Source organism: Schistocerca americana, chromosome 8 (genome assembly GCF_021461395.2).
Source record: "Schistocerca americana isolate TAMUIC-IGC-003095 chromosome 8, iqSchAmer2.1, whole genome shotgun sequence".
NCBI lineage: Eukaryota > Metazoa > Arthropoda > Insecta > Orthoptera > Acrididae > Schistocerca > Schistocerca americana.
The window spans coordinates 525,099,940-525,119,404 of NC_060126.1; the positions used below are offsets into that span (position 1 = coordinate 525,099,940).

At 41.1% G+C, this 19,465-nt stretch overlaps 1 protein-coding gene across 1 annotated transcript in view; it reads right to left on the reverse strand.

Annotated features, from left to right (window-relative positions):
* LOC124545359 (odorant-binding protein 59a) overlaps positions 1 to 19,465 on the reverse strand; it is a 178,155-nt gene that overhangs the window by 127,008 nt on the left and 31,682 nt on the right. The window contains exon 2 of the mRNA XM_047124264.1: positions 717 to 942. Within this exon, the coding sequence (XP_046980220.1) occupies positions 717 to 942 (226 nt within the window). The remainder of the gene's footprint in view (positions 1 to 716; positions 943 to 19,465) is intronic.

Sequence of the window (19,465 nt, forward strand, 5' to 3'; positions counted from 1 at the left end):
AGCATCTCTGGCTTGTGGAGGTGGTGAGCCAATATTGCTGTCACTATCATGGTGCTGCTGGACCCAGATAGCCAAAATATTACTTTAAACATTTAGTGCACTTTAGTCACAATGCAATTAAAACCTGTACCATGTATAACGGTTACCTCTTAAACAGTAAAGAAGGTTCCACTAAAAGAACCTGCAGAATTTTCCAGTTCTGTCTTTGCTGATGACATCTACTGGCTGTTCCATAACTGTATGATTAACTAGCAGTATATCATTTTGAATGGTGAATTCTATAAGAAAATGTGGCAATGGAAGATCATTTCCCCTGGTGGTTTCAAAAGATGAACTTGTACACTTTTTGATTCATGCAATATTATGTGTCTGATTTTCTTATTGTGTAGTTGAACCACTTGTGTTAAATGTAATTTATCCTCTATCTACTTGCTTTAAGATACTAATGTTAATAACTGTGTGGATTTTCTCATTGCATTGTTGAACCACTTTGTTAGATATAGTTTACTTTACATCCACTTACTCTAAGATACTAATGCTGATCGCTGTGTGTGGCACATACACAACATTATTGCTCTTCTCACACTTTTAAGGTAGCATTTTTATGATATACAAGTGAAGATTAGTACTGAATGTATATTTTTGTATGTTGGTGATAAAGTTAGTGACAGAATATATTTTGTGCAATATAAATCATTTATGAGAAGTTCGTTTACCTTCATTTTCACTATTATAACCAGGGAAGGTCTGCCCCATACCACCACTGCTCCAGTTGTCATTGGTGTTTCCAAAATTATTTTTGTGATAATTGTTTCCATTCCTTCTATTTTCTCTGTCACCTCTGTTAAGCTCAGATCCTGATGTATTCTTCATACATATGGCAGCAACCTCTTGAAATTCATCTGGGTTTTGTGAATCTTCATCAGTATGACATTTTAGCCCCTTGATGATAGAACAAAAGAAATGTTATTACCAAATTACATTTTAGAATATTCACTAAAAGGTTTGCATTGAAGTTAATATAGTACTTTTTTACTTATACTTCTTTTTGAGTATAGTCATATGTCATATTGTAACAATATTGATACAATGGCATATTGTTATATGTCATATTTCCACATATAAAAGGCAATGTCCTGACTGACTGACTGACTTACTCATTGCCTAGTCTAAACTGCTAACAACAGAAACTTGAAATTTGGAGAAGGTGTGGATGTTATACTTTAGGTGTCATTTAAGAAGGATTTTTATGAAATTCCAACCCTAAGGAGGAGAAATAGGGAATGAAGGGTTTTTTTTTTTTTTTTTTTTTTTTTTTTTTTTTTTTTTTTTTTTTTTTTTTTTTTTTTTTTTTTTTTTTTACATGTCTATATTAAGGCAGTATCGAAGCTAGATCTAAGAAAATTGGTATTTGGTTTCCCTGTCTAAAATAAAGAACTATGTGTTTCAGCATTTTTGGAAATTTAACCCTACAGGTGTAAAATACGGGTGAAATCTTTTTTTAAAATAGATCATTATTAAAGAACTTCTAAATAATTTTAAGGGTACATCTGTGAACATTGGTATTTGACTTCTCAGTTACAAATAAAAACATACATGTTTCAGTGTTTTTGGAAATTGAACCTCTAAGTGGGTGGAATAAGAGGTGAGATTTTTTTATGAAAATATTTTATTATGAAAGCATTTTTACAGCTAAATCTACTAAAATTTAAAATTGGCTTCTCAGTTAGAAATAAAAAGAATATCTATTTCACTGTTTTTGGAAATTCAACCCCTATGCGAGTGAAACTTGGGATGAAAGTTTATATGGAAATATTTCATTATATGAGCATTTTTGAAGCTAAACTTTTGAAAACTGGTGTTTTGCTTCTCAGTTGAAAAAATATGTTTTTCACTGTTTTTGGAAATTTAGCCCTTAAAGGGGTGAAATAGGGTGATACTGATTTGCTGATGGCCAAGTGGTTCTAGGCACTACAATCTGGAACCACCCAACTGCTATGGCCGCAGGTTCGAATCCTGCCTTGGGTATAGGTGTGTGTGATGTCCTTAGGTTAGTTAGGTTTAAGTAGTTCTAAGTTCTAGGGGACTGATGACCTCAGTAGTTAAGTCCCATACTGCTCAGAGGCTTCCCCCCCCCCCACCTACTCTTCATCATCCAGCCCACACTGCTGAGCACAGAAACGTGAACTTCAACACTAGTTCATGCTGCAGCCACTCAGTGGCATGTGTGTACTGGTGTGTCTGCTTGTGCTCCACATGGCAGCCAGTTACACGGGTCATGTTGGGTGTACTTGACTTGTGGCTGCCTGAGCACTTATATTGTATGTTATATTTTGCAGTTTTGTTATTGGCATTATGGTTGTTTGTAACAGCATTTTCCCATATATTGTCCCTTTCACTTCTATGGTGCATATCTGGCATTCATAGTAGGTTGTCAGGGTATACTTTCCATCTATGCGTGTGTATTTATAAATTTAGTCTTGTTTCTTCAGTCTGGCTATGTTTACCACAAGTTTTACTGGTCAGTCCCTCATTTCTCATGTCTCACCTACAAATGCTCTCTTATACTGATGAATAAACTTGTTAGGTGTTCTGCATGACTTGTATGGTTTAGTTGTACTTAATTAAGTATGTTATACTCATGGTTTACAACATTAATGGCTCTTCCAATATTGAACAATATTAAATAATTTTCATGACTAATGATGGAAGCTGAAGAAATGAATTAAAATGATAAAAATGAAACTCTAATGTCTTTAGGAAAATGTAATTATAAGTTAAATAATGTTGTATAGTGTCCTGCTTGATCTTTATTGTTACAGTAGCACCTGAAGGTGGGATTAGTGTCCTGAGATCCAGCTAGCATACATGTCTTTATCCAGATATAGGACCTTTGAAATTACAGCTGCAGTGGATTGTATTCACTATGAACAATTATATGGGAATTAGAAGGATGTATAATATGATCTACATACTGGTACATAAGAAAAAATAAATGTGTGAGGTACCGGGCGAGTTGTGGGGCACTGAAAATATTCTAAGTTCAGAGTTGCCGTGGCTGCGCTGGGGCCTCTCAGCAGGTCACAACCTAGCAGCAACCACGTGCTGCCAAACGTTAGCTTAGCAAGAGGAATAGTGCCAGAGCACGGTCCAGCTGTGTAGCTGGGAATTCCATGGTGACACTGAGTCGATGAAGGAGACATGCCAGGAATGCCAAAGATGGCGAACTTTGTGAAACATTAATGGCAGACACTTCACAGTTCATATAGAAATTAATAGAAGCCAGATGAATCATGATACCTCAAAAAGAAGCATGTATATTACCATTATTTGCACAATGATTCCGATGGTGTAATCAGATTTTCAATATCTTTATTAGTTTAAAGTTTAGTATCTGACGATAAATTATACAAGTAACACCCAGCAACCAATTTCCAAAATCTAAATGGCTTAACCGATTTTGTCAGTCAACATGTCTTTAGAAAGGTATTAGTGCAGACCTAAATTGGTATGAATTACAGGCATGTAACTCGAATAGTACATGAGTTATTGGAGGTCAAAGTGGCCGATTACTATTGGTCATGCCAGGCCATAAGTACTCCACAGTTACATGAAAAAACAGTAGCAGAACGCTTATAAATATATTTATTCATCTATGTCTTTGTTTATACGGATATATACTATTCATGAAGAAATTGGTTACATATTTACTGTGTTTTAGAAAGCACAGAGACATTAGGATACTGGCCAACCTTCTGTTCTACCCCTTTGATATATGTTTATTTAATTTGTTTATGTATTTAATAATGTGAGTTAGAGCGTGTTTATGGTCCAGCCATAGGTATATTTATTTAATTTCAAGTTATTTAAATGTAAATCCAGTATTTTGAATGTGTTTCAAAATGTTTGTGAGTGTGCGTTGGCTTGGAGCCATGACGGAAGCCCTATCACCAATCACAGTGCTTGTTACTAAGGGAGGTGACTACTAAAGTGAATGGAGGGGGAGTCTGAAGGGTGCAGCATGAGAGGACACAGAAAAAGTATGGCACAGGACATGGGAATTGCTGCACATGACAGCGCGATGGACGCACGGTCACAAAAGAGACTTGGAATGTGGAACAGTTTGCACACGGTCGCGGGTGACAGAAATACTTTGCAAGTGCTAACTTGGGAGAGTTCCGTGGTTTCTACAGTGAAGACATAGTATGCATTTAGAAGTAAATATCTTGTGAGCTATGCTGTCATTCAGAACTAATTATGTTCATTAGAAATCTATTGTTTCCCTGTTATTCAACTTATATTTTATTTAACTGCTGAACCATCAACACCAATAAGTGTTTTGTAGAAATATACCACATTCTCAAAAGTATTTCTACTATCGTACTCATCATTTAAAGTCATTAAGATAGTACCTGCAGATTTTATTTAACTGCAATCTTTCATTTATAAATTTCTAGGTTACACTCGCAATTGCCTGGTGATAGGAACCTTCAACCGTTCGATTCATGTGTATATTCATATTGTATATGAATATAATAGAGGGAAACATTCCATGCAGGAAAAATATATTTAAAAACAAAGATGATGTGACTTACCATACGAAAGCGCTGGCAGGTCGATAGAAACACAAACAAACACATACATGCACACAAAATTCTAGCTTTCGCAACCAATGGTTGCTTCATGAGGAAAGAGGGAAGGAGAGGGAAAGACGAAAGGATGTGGGTTTTAAGGGAGAGGGTAAGGAGTCATTCCAATCCCGGGAGTGGAAAGACTTACCTTAGGGGGAAAAAAGGACAGGTATACACTCGCACTCACACATATCCATCGGCACATACACAGACACAAGCAGACATGTCTCTGGTGCACCGTCATGTGTACTGGCCCGGCATTGACTCTGAAATCGCACACATGGTCGCTGCCTGCAGTCCTTGTCCATCACAGGCCGCCACCCCAAAGTCATCTTTGTCACTGTGGCCTTTGCCTGAGAAGCCCTGGGAGCATATTCATGCTGACTTTGCAGGACCTTTTTTAGGTACTTATTGGCTTCTCGTTATTGACGCCTACTCTAACTTTCCTTTCATTGTCCGTTGCACGTCGCCTACCACCGCGGAAACCACCAATGCTCTAGCTCGCATTTTCTCCTTGGAAGGCCTTCCCTCTAATCTTGTTACTGATAATGGTCTGCAATTTGCCTCCTCCGATTTTGCAGATTTTTGTGCCCGTCACGGCGTCATGCATGTCACGACCCCTCCATTCCATCCACAGTCAAACGGTGAGGAGAAAACCTCACTCTTCCGGTGGATTTTCTTGATGATTCTCCTCTACTTCCCGAGGATCAACTTCTGGAGTTGGTACGACAGGTTCGACAGCATATCAACAAGTTACGTTTTCCGCAACCTCGATCGCATGCTACCTCTCTGGTTTTCATTCACCCACACCTGAGTTCTTGTAACTATGTGATGCTTAGAGAAGATACCTTGCGTCCACCCCTTGCTCCACCCTACACTGGCCCATACCAGGTCCTGTCACACTCTGAAAATACTTACACGATCCTCTTTAAGAACAAACCGTCTGTCGTGACCATTGAGCACTTGAAAGCAGCATGGATCCTTAACGACATCGACATACACGATAATGAATTTGTTTTGCAGGAAACTTCAGAGGCCTGTCCTCTCCCTTCTCCACAAGCTAATCAAACACTCTCTGCAAGTCAAGGCCCTCCCTCTTCTATACTTCACACCTCCAAGTGCCAGCAGTAATGAACTAGTGTTTCAAGTGCACTTGAGTGACTATGATGTAGACTCTATAAAAATACAACTTGTGGACACTTTTCTTTTTTTCTTAGAATTTCAAAACAATTCTGTGCCATCTGACCAGGAAGACATTAAGCTATTACAGTGCTTCAGTGTGGCTCCTGGTACTTCACAAAATGACATTTCAGCCTATGTAGACTCCAATGATGTTTTATTTATAAGAGTAACCCCCCCTTCTCCTTCATCTTCCCCGAATCCTCCTACCCCTATTGCTATCACCCGTGCTGGCCGCACCGTTGGCCACCTCTCAGACTTCAAGATTACATCATGTCTTAAATGTTTACCTTCCCTTTACCACTTACTCCTCATCACTCCTATGCACTCCGCACTCCTTGGGGGGGGGGGGGGGGGGCTCTGTGGCAGAACTGCCAGAAAATATTAATATCTTTGCTTTTTTGTACTTTGCTTTACTTACTTTGGTTGTTGGCTAGCTGGTGTGAGACATTCATCATGACTGTTACCGTGATTGTTGGAAACTATTTCTTTGTGTTTTGATTTATCTTGTACCAATAAAAATATTACATACTGAAAGTAAATGGTGTTTTCTGTGTTATAAGTATAACACTTGCCATTCTGTTGACCTCCGACACGCAATATACGTCCGATTCGACAATGTGGCCATTTACTTCGACATCTCCTCATCGCTCACCTTCCGCTCCTTTCGGACTACAACATGATACTAATGGTGACCCTACACTGCCTATCCACGGGTTCCTACGCACAACGCCACCAACAACTGGGATAAAATTGGAAGATAAGTGCAATGCCGTGGAGTTTCCTCCGTCATCAACAATGCCGTTGTGGACTCTTTCAACATCGTCAGTGATGTTACCTGCTATGAAATCTTTTTCTATATTTGTCTATAACAAACCAATCATGAGTGCTGTGCCTAAATTTGTGACTCACAGTGCATCGTATGTACAACCTCCTGTGACATGTAGTGTGCAACAGTGCCCCAACACTATGAACCTCACAGACTTTTCGAGCCCACAGATCACTTGGAGCTCTCATAAATCAATTTTGGACACATTCTCTCCCCACCGAGTACAAGACTCACTACAAAAACAGATGCGTACAAATTTCAGTGACAACAATTACTGGTTGGACAGTCATCCCGCCCCGATTGTTTCCGCAGCCCCGGCTGCGCCTGCCGCGCCTCCCGCACCTACCGTGTTTAAATCAGCCACCGCGAACGCCGCGAGTGACAGCTTCATAAACACTCCACCACTCCCATCCACTGTGCTATCAAATCTGTTACATCCACAACACACGAGTGAGAAAATTCCTAAATTACCAAGGTTCACGATGTACAATCCGCATACGTGGTTTATTTTGGCAGAGACTATATTCACCGCCCTAAACATTGATTCAGACAGTGCTAAATTTATTGCGCTTACTAATGCCCTAGAGGACCACGCTGAGTGGGTGCAGGACTTAGTGCTGTCGGCGGCCCCCGCAAATCGTTACGCACAGGCAAAACAACAGATCTGCGAACGTCTAGCTAAGACTATGCAAGAGTCTGTTTTATACATACTGCAAGATGTACATCTCAAAGACTTGACTCCTTCACAACTGTGGCGGTGTATCAGAGCAGTCTTCAATAGCAAAACTATGCCAGATGAAGGTTTACTTTCTTTCTGGGCTGCAAAGCTGTCGTAGTGAACTTAGTTATGCAATGCCTCGAAATCGACCAACTGTCTGAAGACAATGCAAAGCTACTTCAACATTGTGATGTCCTGACTGATGAATTCTGCGGGTTTAGAGAGGAGATCAAGATTAAAAGTAATAACACGTATGAAACTACGCGGGACCTGCATACCGCACTGCTGTTTATACGCAGCCACAGCAGTGCCTGCCATGACCCGGACAGTGAAGAAGGCAACCCACCCAGCAATTGCCCACCCTGAGCTTCACCGTCCACCTTGCATCAAAACACAGAGGCGACAGCTGTTACAGGCAACGCCGCGCATGCGCACGCAACGATTCCTTCGTGCAGTGACACCATAGTCAATGGAACCCCGCCGGCTGTTGCACAGTGCAGCTCCACTGACAACACTGCAGCTTTCGCTGAACTACCGTTCAATGATAACATATTTCAGGTTAGTTCCCTTTCATACTTACCGCCCATCAACGATAACGTCGCTCCTTCCTACGTCCCTCCATGTATTTCTGCCATACCTATTCACAAAATCAAGGCCATTACTAGAGGCGTCTGTCACAGACTTAACAAAACTAAGGGACTGCCTGTCCATTCTCGCCCCCGACGCCTCAATGCAAAAAAACTTACCGCTGCCAAAGAATGTATTAATGAACTTTTACACTTGGGTATAGTCCGCCCCTCGGACAGTGCATGGTCTTCCCCTATACATGTCATTTCCCAAAAAGGACAATTCCCTTCGACTCTGTGGAGACTATAGACTTTTGAACGTCAGAACAATACTTGATAACTACCTTGTCCCACACCTCCACGATTTTTCACAATCCTTGTTCGGTGTCAATTTTTTCTCTGTGTTAGACTGCAAAAAAGCATACCATCAGATTCCGATGCACGCAGAAGATATCCCCAAAACCGCTATCATCAACCCATCTGGACTATATGAATATTTGTTCATGCCTTATGGATTGAATAATGCTGCCCAGACCTGGCAAAGTATTTCTTAGAAACTATAAAATGGATAAAGTAGATTTTAGTACAGTTGACTCTATTTGCATCATGTAACATACAGTAAAAATATTAAGGTCCTGCATCAAATAGTTTTTTCAGAAATGGGTCAAATACTTGCCTAAATTAACATGGGTTAGATAGGCAGGGTGTAGTCCCCTTAAAACCTGGTTCCTAAATCTCTGTCTTACCATTATATAATCTATCATAAACCTTCCAGTATCTCCAGGCCTCTTCCATGTATACAACCTTTTTTCATGATTCTTAAAACAAGTGTTAGCTATGATTAAGTTGTGCTCTGTGCAAAATTCTACCAGGCGGCTTCCTCTTTCATTCGTTAGCCCCATTGGAAATACAGAAGCGTCCGATCCCGCCCATCTGCATTGACCCATGACGTCACAAATATGGCGGAAACGACCATAAACCACGATTTCAATATGGCACATATAAAGTCGTTACATACACATTATGAGGACGAAAATACATCGAAAAACAAACACACACACTTTCCACAAAAAGCCTAATGACACTAATGGGACAAGTGCGGGAAAAGGGGGGGGGGGGGGGGGGGGGTTTGGGTGGGGACAAACTAAATATAAACAAATCTAAAAACAAAGATGAAGTAACTTACCAAATGAAAGCGCTGGTATGTTGATAGACACACAAACAAACACAAACACAAACACACACACAAAATTCAAGCTTTCGCAACCCACGGTTGCTTCATCAGGAAAGAGGGAAGGAGAGGGAAAGATGAAAGGATGTGGGTTTTAAGGGAGAGGGTAAGGAGTCATTCCAATCCCAGGACCGGAAAGACTTACATTAGAGGGGAAAAAAGGACAGGTATACACTCGCACACACACTTACCCATCCGCGCATATACAGACACAAGCAGACATTTGTAAAGGCAAAGAGTTTGGGCAGAGATGTCAGTCGAGGCAGAAGTACAGAGGTAAAGTAGTTGTTGAATGACAGGTGAGGTATGAGTGGCAGCAACTTGAAATTAGCAGAGGTTGAGGCCTGGTGGGTAATGGGAAGAGAGGATATATTGAAGGGCAAGTTCCCATCTCCAGAGTTCTGATAGGTTGGTGTTAGTGGGAAGTATCCAGATAACCCAAACAGTGTAGCACTGTGCCAAGATGTGCTGGCCGTGCACCAAGGCATGTCTAGCCACAGGGTGATCCTCATTACCAACAAACACTGTCTGCCTGTGTCCATTCATGCGAATGGACAGTTTGTTGCTGGTCATTCCCACATAGAAAGCTTCACAGTGCAGGCAGGTCAGTTGGTAAATCACATGGGTGCTTTCACACGTGGCTCTGCCCTTGATCATGTACACCTTCCGGGTTACAGGACTGGAGTAGGTGGTGGTGGGAGGGTGCATGGGACAGGTTTTACACTGGGGGCAGTTACAAGAGTAGGAGCCAGAGGGTAGGGAAGGTGGTTTGGGGATGTCATAGGGATGAACCAAGAGGTTACGAAGGTTAGGTGGACCACGGAAAGACACTCTTTGTGGAGTGGGGAGGATTTCATGAAGGATGGATCTCATTTCAGGGCAGGATTTGAGGAAGTTGTATCGCTGCTGGAGAGCCACATTCAGAGTCTGATTCAGTCCCGGAAAGTATCCTGTCACAAGTGGGGCACTTTTGGGGTTCTTCTGTGGGAGGTTCTGGGTTTGAGGGGATGAGGAAGTGGCTCTGGTTATTTGCTGTTGTACCAGGTCGGGAGGGTAGTTGTGGGATGTGAAAGCTGTTTTCAGGCAGAATCCCTGAACCATTACACCAACAAAGCTTGAATTTTGTGTGTGTGTTTGTGTTTGTTTGTGTGTCTGTCAACATACCAATGCTTTCGTTTGGTAAGTTACATCATCTTTGTTTTTAGATATATTTTTCCCACGTGGAATGTTTCCCTCTATTATATAAATATAAACAAATTTAGACACCCACCAACAACGAAAAAAACCGACATCACACAACTCCCCAAATACCACTATCACCATATCATCTGGAATCGGACACTTCCCCTGACCTATATAGCTCTACAGAAGCTCCCGATCCCATAAACTGGGATCAAACACTTCCCTTAACCTACATAGCTCAACAACAGCTCCCGATACCAACATGCACCGCCACACATTGGGATCGAACACTACCTTTGACCTCAACAGCATCTCCCAATCCCATAAATTGAGATCGAACACTTCCCTTGACCTATGTAGCTCAAAAACATCTCCCAATACCAATACCAAAATACACAGCAACTCATTGGGATCAAAAACTTCCCTTGACCTATATAGCTCAACAGCAGCTCCCGATCCCATAAATTGGGATCGAACACTTCCCTTGACCTATGTAGCTCAAAAACATCTCCCGATAACAATACCAACGTTCACAGCCACGCATTTCAATAAAACACTTCCCTAGACCCCAACACACAAAACATACACTGAAACCAAAACAATAAAAACTTACCACAAAAAAGTTCGGGTGCCACAAACTAGGTTGGCGACCACAATCACCCACAGCCACAGGCACATGAACACAAGCGCACACACTCTCTCACTCACACACACACACACACACACACACACACACACACACACACACACACACACATACACACACACACAAACCAATGAAAAAATACTCAACCAAAAGAAAGTCCCAACCCACCCACACCTCAACCCCCCCCCCCCCACCCCAACCAACCCAACCTCCTCCCTCACCCCAAAATAAAAATCCCACAAACAAAAACCAAATGCAACATAAAAAAATCCAATCACACACTACAACACAACAAAAACTTCTACAAAATAGATCTTCCACAACTAAAACACAAACCAACACACTCCCCCCCCCCCCCCCCCCCAGCAAAGACTCTAAGACGAAACAAAACCACCCACCCCACCCTGAGCCACAGCCACCAACCCACCTACCCAAACCACCCTAATCAACCACTTTTGGCCTATATATTTTACTGACAGCTCTTAAGAAAACCCAAAAAACACAACACCCCTCAGGGACACTTTTCCGCCAACAGTACTTATCTAAATGAGACTGAAGGTAGGAAGAGCACCTCTTCCCCCTCCCAAGAACTGACTTAACAGCTACGCACATCCCCTCTATTTTATTTGTTCAAGCCCCCATCTCATAATTTTTGAACTCTAAGCTATGGTTAACTACTAAATGATGTAATCCCCTCTCACCCAAACCCCTATACGAAGAAAATGCATCTGAAACTACTGTACTCTTCAATTAACCCCACTAATTCCGCCTTAGACCTCCTTTCCACAACCCTAAAAACACATTCAGAACACCCACACCCGGAACAACAGCCCACCAAACCCAGAGACCAACCCCACCCTTACTCCTCTCATACTTCATTTTCCCAAACTCCGACTTGTCCACCTCCACAACAGCCCCATGCCCCCCACCCCCCGCCCCCCAGCTTACCCCTGTACTTAATGAACTTGGAACACACTTCACGCAAAAAGAAAACCAATCAAGCACACTCCTCTCACTCACACCAGTGTCATGTGCGCAAAAACTTTGTGGGGATCTATAACAAAAGTAATAAGTCACCAGTACACACATCCCCAACATAGACTTTTCGAACCAGGTACCACACCGTACCGAACACCAAATGTCGTCTTTCGGACAGTGCCACTTATAACCGTCCCTGGTCCGAGACGCCGGAACTTCAGCCAACTTCGTTTCTTCACCACAAATAGAGCATTTCACAACCTCAGCAATTAAACTGAAAAGCTCCAAAAACTTGATCAGTTCCAAAGGAGTGTTCCCCATCATATTCCTGAGATACGCACTGTTAATTTTGTCTGTCATATTGATTCCTGAACAAAAAACAACAACCGATTAATTTTACTAAAATTATCACGTGACGTATAGTCAACAACACTAAATTAACCTTCACACAAAATCACAAAATCATTAACTCACTGAAATGAATTTCACTACAGACACAGACGACACTTGAACAATTCTGGATACTGAGCAAGAGCAAAATGAGCCCTGAGCCCATTACACCACACAAACAAAAACCCTGAACATACCACCAGAGGGCACAACAAACCACAACACGACAACATCTACAGACGTCACACACCACAACACCCTTACGTCACGGGTCAAAGCCGATGCTTGGGATCGGACACTGCTGTCGACACCCCCCCCCCCCCCCGCCCCCATTCCATAAGCAACTACTACATTTCCTTCTCTTCCTTTCCCTACTATCAAATTCTAGTCACCAATGACTATTAAATTCACTACTGAATAATTTCTTTTATCTCATAATACATTTTATCAATCTCTTCGTCATCTGCAGAGCTAGTTGGCATATAAACTTGTACTACTGTGGTAGGTGTGGTCTTTGTGTCTATGTTGGCCACAATAATGCATTCACTTTGCTGCTTGTAGTAGCTTTCTGCACCTCTATTTTTTATTCATTTTGTTACAGCATGGATTTTGTGCACATCATTCACTTCTCAGTCTACCTTTGACTCTGTGCAAAACGTACTTCACAGCAATAGTGTATGGAACAATATTGATAGGGACAGGAATGATATCAGGTAGCATTTTTAGATGAATCTATGTTCTGTTTGGTTGAAAAATGATGGCCACATTTTGATTCGCTGCAGACAGCAGGAGTGGCATCACAGTGACTGCATTCATGCAAGACACATAGCACTAATGCAAGGGCTTATGGTGTGGGGTGCTATTGGGCACAACCACAAATCACAGTTGGTGCTTGCCCATGGCAGAGTGACCAGTATGACCCATGTGAATGATATCCTGCAACCTGTAGTCATGTCCTTTCTGCACAACAGCCCAGATGCCATTTTTCAGTAAGACAATGCATGACCACATGTTGCTGCATGGACACCTGTCTTCTTAGTGTCACAGAATATCAGCCTTTTGCCCTGGCCTGCCATATTTAGAGAATTGCCACCAATTTAAAATGTCTGGGATATGGTGAAACAACGGGTGCAATGCTGTGACCCTATACTGATCAGCACAGATGAACTTTGGAACCAGGTGAATGAGTCATGGATGATTATACTACAGGATGACAGTCATGACTTACACACGTCAATGCCATCATACATGGAACAAGTTATCAGGGCCCCAGGTGGACCCTGTGCCTACTAGGCAACAGGACACATGCTGAACAAAGGTGACTGAAATGCTAATAATCTCCGTGGAACATACTAATGTACATGTCCTGTGAATATCTATGAATGTCCTGCCTTCAGTTGTTCAAGGTGATCTGTTTTTTTCTGAATATGAGTGTGTATGTGGAGGGGGGTTGGCATGCACCACGAACAAACTATCCAAATGGGACAGAAACTGGTAGATGTGATGTACCTATGCATATGTACAAACAAATGATTTCAGTTTCAAAAAAACTGGATCATTTATTCAAGAGAAAGAGCTTCACAAATTGATCAAGTTGGTAACAGGTTGTTCGACCTTTGGCCCATAGACAAGCAGTAATTTGGCTTGGTGCTAAGAAATGTCTGGAGTGCCCTGCTGATAATGCTCCAAACATTCTCAGTTGGGGAGAACTCCAGTGACCTTGCTGGCCAAGGTAGGATATGGCAAGCATGAAGACAAACGATAGAAACTCTCACCATTTGTGGGTAGCATTGTATTACTGAAATGTAAGCCCAGGATGACTTATCATGAAGGGCAACAGAATGGGTTGTGGAATATCATTGCCATACTACTGTGCTGTAAAGGTGCCATGGATGACAACCAAAGGCATCCTGCTATCAAAAGAGAGGGCATCCCAGACCATCACTCCTGGTTGTCTGACCATATGGCAGGTAACAATCGGCCTTGTATCCTATCACTATCCAGGTCATCTTGAGTCACATCTTTGCCAGTCATCAGGGCTCAGTTCAAAGTGGGATCCATTACTGAAGACAATTCTACTCAAGTCAATGAGATTCCAGGCTAAATACATATCTGGGCATGGCTTGGACATTGGTGGGATACCAACATGACTGTCACTCACCATATGCCACTAAAATGAGGAGTGATGGTCTGGGGAGGCCTTCATGGCAAACCATTCAGGGGTTACATTTCAGCAAGATAACGCCTACCCACACATGATGAGAGTTTTTAGTGCTTGTCTTGATGCTTATGAAACTACCTTGGCCTGCAAGATTGCAAGATCTCTCCTGATTGAGAATGTTTAGAGCATTATGGGCAGGACCCAGCAATTGTCTCTGGATTTTGATTATCTAATACACCGGTTTGAGAGAATTTGGCATGATATCCCTCAGGAGGACAGCTGATAAGTTTATCAAGCAATGCTAAGTCAAATTACAGCTTGCATAAGGGCCAATGGTGGACCAGTATATTATTGATGAGCTCTATTTGTAAAGCTCTTTCTCTAGAATAAATCATTCAGTTTTTCTGAAATTTTAATCGTTTTTTTGTCTGTAAATGTGCCCACACTTGCTTATTTCTGTCCTATTCAGATAATTCTTTCATGGTGTGTCATCTTTTTCGTCTTAGAGTGGATATTCATAGAGTTATATACTTATAGAATTGTGTGTCCTTTAATCAATAACATCTATCTTAACTGAACTGTTGTGGTATTTAAAAAGTTGTAATTGAACAAGATGTTTTTTGAATGATTGAGCTGTGGTTTTCATGTCAAAACTATTTTCATTCCTGTAAAACAAAAATATTTTTTATAGAAACACCAGGTTTCATATAATTCAAATTTTGGGAGAGAAAAGTAAAACACCTGGTTATCATAAGTTGAAAGGAATAGAGTCATATGAAAGTTGAGTATTTTTTTTACTGTCATATAATAAATCCAATATTTAAATATGTCTGCTTGTGTCTGTATGTGTGGATGGATATGTGTGTGTGTGTGTGCGAGTGTATACCTGTCCTTTTTTCCCCCTAAGGTAAGTCTTTCCGCTCCCGGGATTGGAATGACTCCTTACCCTCACCCTTAAAACCCACTTCCTTCCGTCTTTCCCTCTCCTTCCCTCTTTCCTGATGAGGCAACAGTGTGTTGCGAAAGCTTGAATTTTGTGTGTATGTTTGTGTTTGTTTGTGTGTCTATCGACCTGCCAGCGCTTTCGTTCGGTAAGTCACCTCATCTTTGTTTTTTTTTTATATATATATATATATATATATATATACAGGGCGTTTCAAAAAGAAAGAGCAGATTTCAAACATTTATTTCTCAAAAACTACAAATGATAGAAACACAATTCCAACGGTCCTTCACTCAACATGAGTACCAAATGTTACACAACAAATATCAAAACTGTACCTCAATATGAGCACCATTTGTTACACGACAAATATCAAACCGGTATCTCATTTCTTGCCACACACGACGCAACTGGTCTTTAGTTACCGAATTCACGGCCGCAACAATTCGATGTCGTACCTCTTGAAGAGTAGCGGGCATAGGTGGGACATAAACACAGTCCTTTATGTACCCCCACAAATAAAAATCGCAGGGAGTAAGGTCTGGTGACCTGCGAGGCCACAGACGATGACATTGATCTTGTGCTCCTGCTCTTCCAATCCACCGTCCTGGAATGGTGTTATTTAGGTACCGTCGTACAGGTTCAGAGAAGTGTGGTGGGGCGCCATCTTGCATGAAGATGAAGTGATTTGAATCTTCCTGAAGTTGAGGAAATAGCCAGTTTTCTAACATGTCCAGGTAAATGGTTCCTGTGATAGTTTTCTCCATGAAAAAGAAAGGTCCATAAACTTTGTTTACCGAAATTGCACAAAAGACGTTAACCTTTGGTGAGTCTCTTTCATGTTGAATAACGTCCCTCGGAGTTTCACTCGCCCAAATTCGTACGTTATGCCGATTAACTTTACCAGAAATGTGAAACGTTGATTCATCTGAAAAAATTAATCGTTCGGCAAAATTGTCCTCTTCCATGTCCTGTAGAATTGCAGTTGAAAATTCGAACCTTTTGTTGTGGTCGTCAGGACGCAATGCTTGCAATAACTGCAGTTTGTACGGCTTCATGTGCAGACGCTTACTCAGAACGCGCCATACCGTTGTTTTAGACATGTTTAGTTCGTGACTTGCCCGTGTCGTGGATTTTCTAGGGCTCCTTTCGTAAGCTGCACGGACACGCTCGACATTTTCATCCGATGTGCGTGGACGACCCGTGCTTTTTCGCTTGCAGATGCAACCATCTTCTACGAATCTGTGATGCCACTCATAAATTTGCTTATGACGAGGCGGCTGTTTGTTGAATTGACGGCGGAATGCACGTTGCACACCAACAATGGACTCTAACTTTGCAAATTGCAGCACACAAAATGATCGTTCCTGTGGTGTCGTCGCCATTTTCCTACAAACAAACGCCAGCGCCACTGCGGATTTGCATGGAACTTCTGCGCGGACCATTGAAAAACTTTGAACCTTTCTCTGACAAGAAACGTTTGAATTGTGTTTCTATCATTTGTAGTTTTTGAGAAATAAATGTTTGAAATCTGCTCTTTCTTTTTGAAACGCCCTGTATATATATATATATATATATATATATATATATATATATATATATATATATATATATATATATATAAAAAACTGTTTCTCAAGACACTTGTCAATGTGGGGTGTAGCAGTTCATAATTTAGTAATTAGAATTGTTTATGTGCTTACTTGTTTCTGTGTACCACTTGTTTTTCTGTAAAAATGACTATTTCAAAATGTGTGTAAATGTGGAGCTTTGCAGCACTGTACATCATTGGAGTACATTAGTCTATGATGATGAGGGGAGGAGGGGGGGGGCAGGGGATAGAATTTCTGAATTTTGCAGTCTGCTCAAAATATATTATACCAAAAATTCATATATCAGTCTTAACAATTTGCATATAAAAAATATGCTGATTTGATGATTCAGTTGTGATGAAACAAATTTATTTTATTAATTATGATTTTGTCTTATAGTTATTGGAAGTATTTATCTTCTGATTTGTAATTTAGTATGTTGGGTGTAAAAATTATTTGTTTTATGTAAAAGGAACATTCAGTTTTCTTATCTGCATGTGTTTAGATGTATTTCAGAATTTGTACCCATTTTACAAAGTGGAAATTTCAAGTTTGCTGTATGATTATGTTTAGATGTAATAATTTCAGAAATTCATACTCACATTACACATTATTTTAGACACGCAAATGCTTATCTTTTTTACTATTGGCAAGCCAGTCTTCTAAACTAATATAGTGACAAAGTTTTGACAAAATCTGATATGATTGAAATGACATAACATAAGGAAGAAATGTAATGGAGGCAATCTGTGCTGTTGTATGTGGATGGGTTGCAGAAGAGGGATCAAAAGAGCAAGGAAATAGACATCACTACAGTGAATAAATGTGGACTAAGATGGATGAGTACAGAGGACTATTTTTCTTTGTATAAGTATTTGTGAATCATTTGAAATATGAACTGGTATTTGCATAACTATGGGCAATGTATAAAAGGAGTTGAAGAGAAAAGCACTTTTCTTGGAAGAATGTTTGTAATTACCCAGTTAATTCACATTTTATTATGTAAATGTTTGCTAAGTGTTTTTACATTTTTAATTTTTTTAGCTAACGAGAATCACGCCTACATTATACATAGATGTTTACTGTTAAATCACAGAGTACAACTAAATCGACCAAAATTATAGTTTGATATTTATCTTGTTATGTCTCTTTCTAAAACATGAAAAAAAATTATGCGAAGCCTTATACTGAAGAATTTTACACCAGAATGAGATAAATGTGAAATTTGAGTACAACACCGATCATGTAATAATGCAACTTGCTTCACTTGCAAAGCACAAATGAAATGTGTCACAGGGTTGGTAGCAGTAGAACAAACTGTCTTTTACAGCCAAAGATCCCCTACACAGGGATGCATCCAGAAATCGGAGAGGTTGGTATCTCATGGTGTCTCCACACAGCCCTCCCCCTGTGGAGTAAGGAGCACTGGAGGCTGTGGTGTAATGTCGACATGAACAATGAGTGAAGGCTGTCAATATTTGTTGCTGGCTGTTATTCAGTGATCATGTAGAGGTGGTATGGAGTGAGTAATGATGGTAGACAATATGGTTGCAGAAAGTGGTGGTGGCCAGAATTGATTCTGGCTCTGCTGTTGATGGTGATGTGTCAGCTGTGGGTGGCACTGTCTCTGCTATTGATGGTGTTGGGTCAGATGTGTATGGCGGTAGGCTCAGCTGTTTAGCAAGGATTTGGAAACTGCTAACCTACTAGGGAAAGTCGTGAGGATACCATCATGAAACCCACTATAGTTGGTAGACAGTAGAGCCTTGTGAGTGGCTTCCACTCAGAGATGAGTGTCTACCATTTTGATCATGACTTCATCTGTCTGGGAGTTGCAAACAACAGTCCTGAGCACATTTGTTTGGCAGGTGGCAGTCTGGTTGTGTGCAAGATGGCAGGAGTTCTGTTGTCTTCAAGGTCGTTTGAGTCCTTCCCAGTAATGAGGGTCCAAGCTGGTTTTAGTCTGTTGCTTGAATCTGTCATAGGGTTGCCACTGATGTCAATATCAAATGTGTATCTACCACATTGCAACCCTTGTGGAGGTCCATTGTACAGAGGCTGTAGGGCTGGCTGGATGGTATTATTACAGAGCATCACATATGTGCAGTCAGCAAGTCTGTTATGTATGAGTGGTATAAGGCCAAGTGTGTGAATGGAGGAGGTACCAGTAAATTGCAGATGTGGTCTTTAACTCATTGCAAAAGCGGAACAAGCTCCGTTGGGTCTGGTGTGGGAGTTGGTAACACAAACTCTGCTGCAAATGTGTCTCAGTGTAAAGTATTTCCACTAGCGAGGCATGTAGAGCATCCTTAAATGCCATTCTGATGCCAAGGAGCACGCATGGAAGAGTATCAGTTCATGTATCCTGTGGCACATGAATGCTGTCTACATGGTATTGTGCCATCTTTCCACCAGGCCG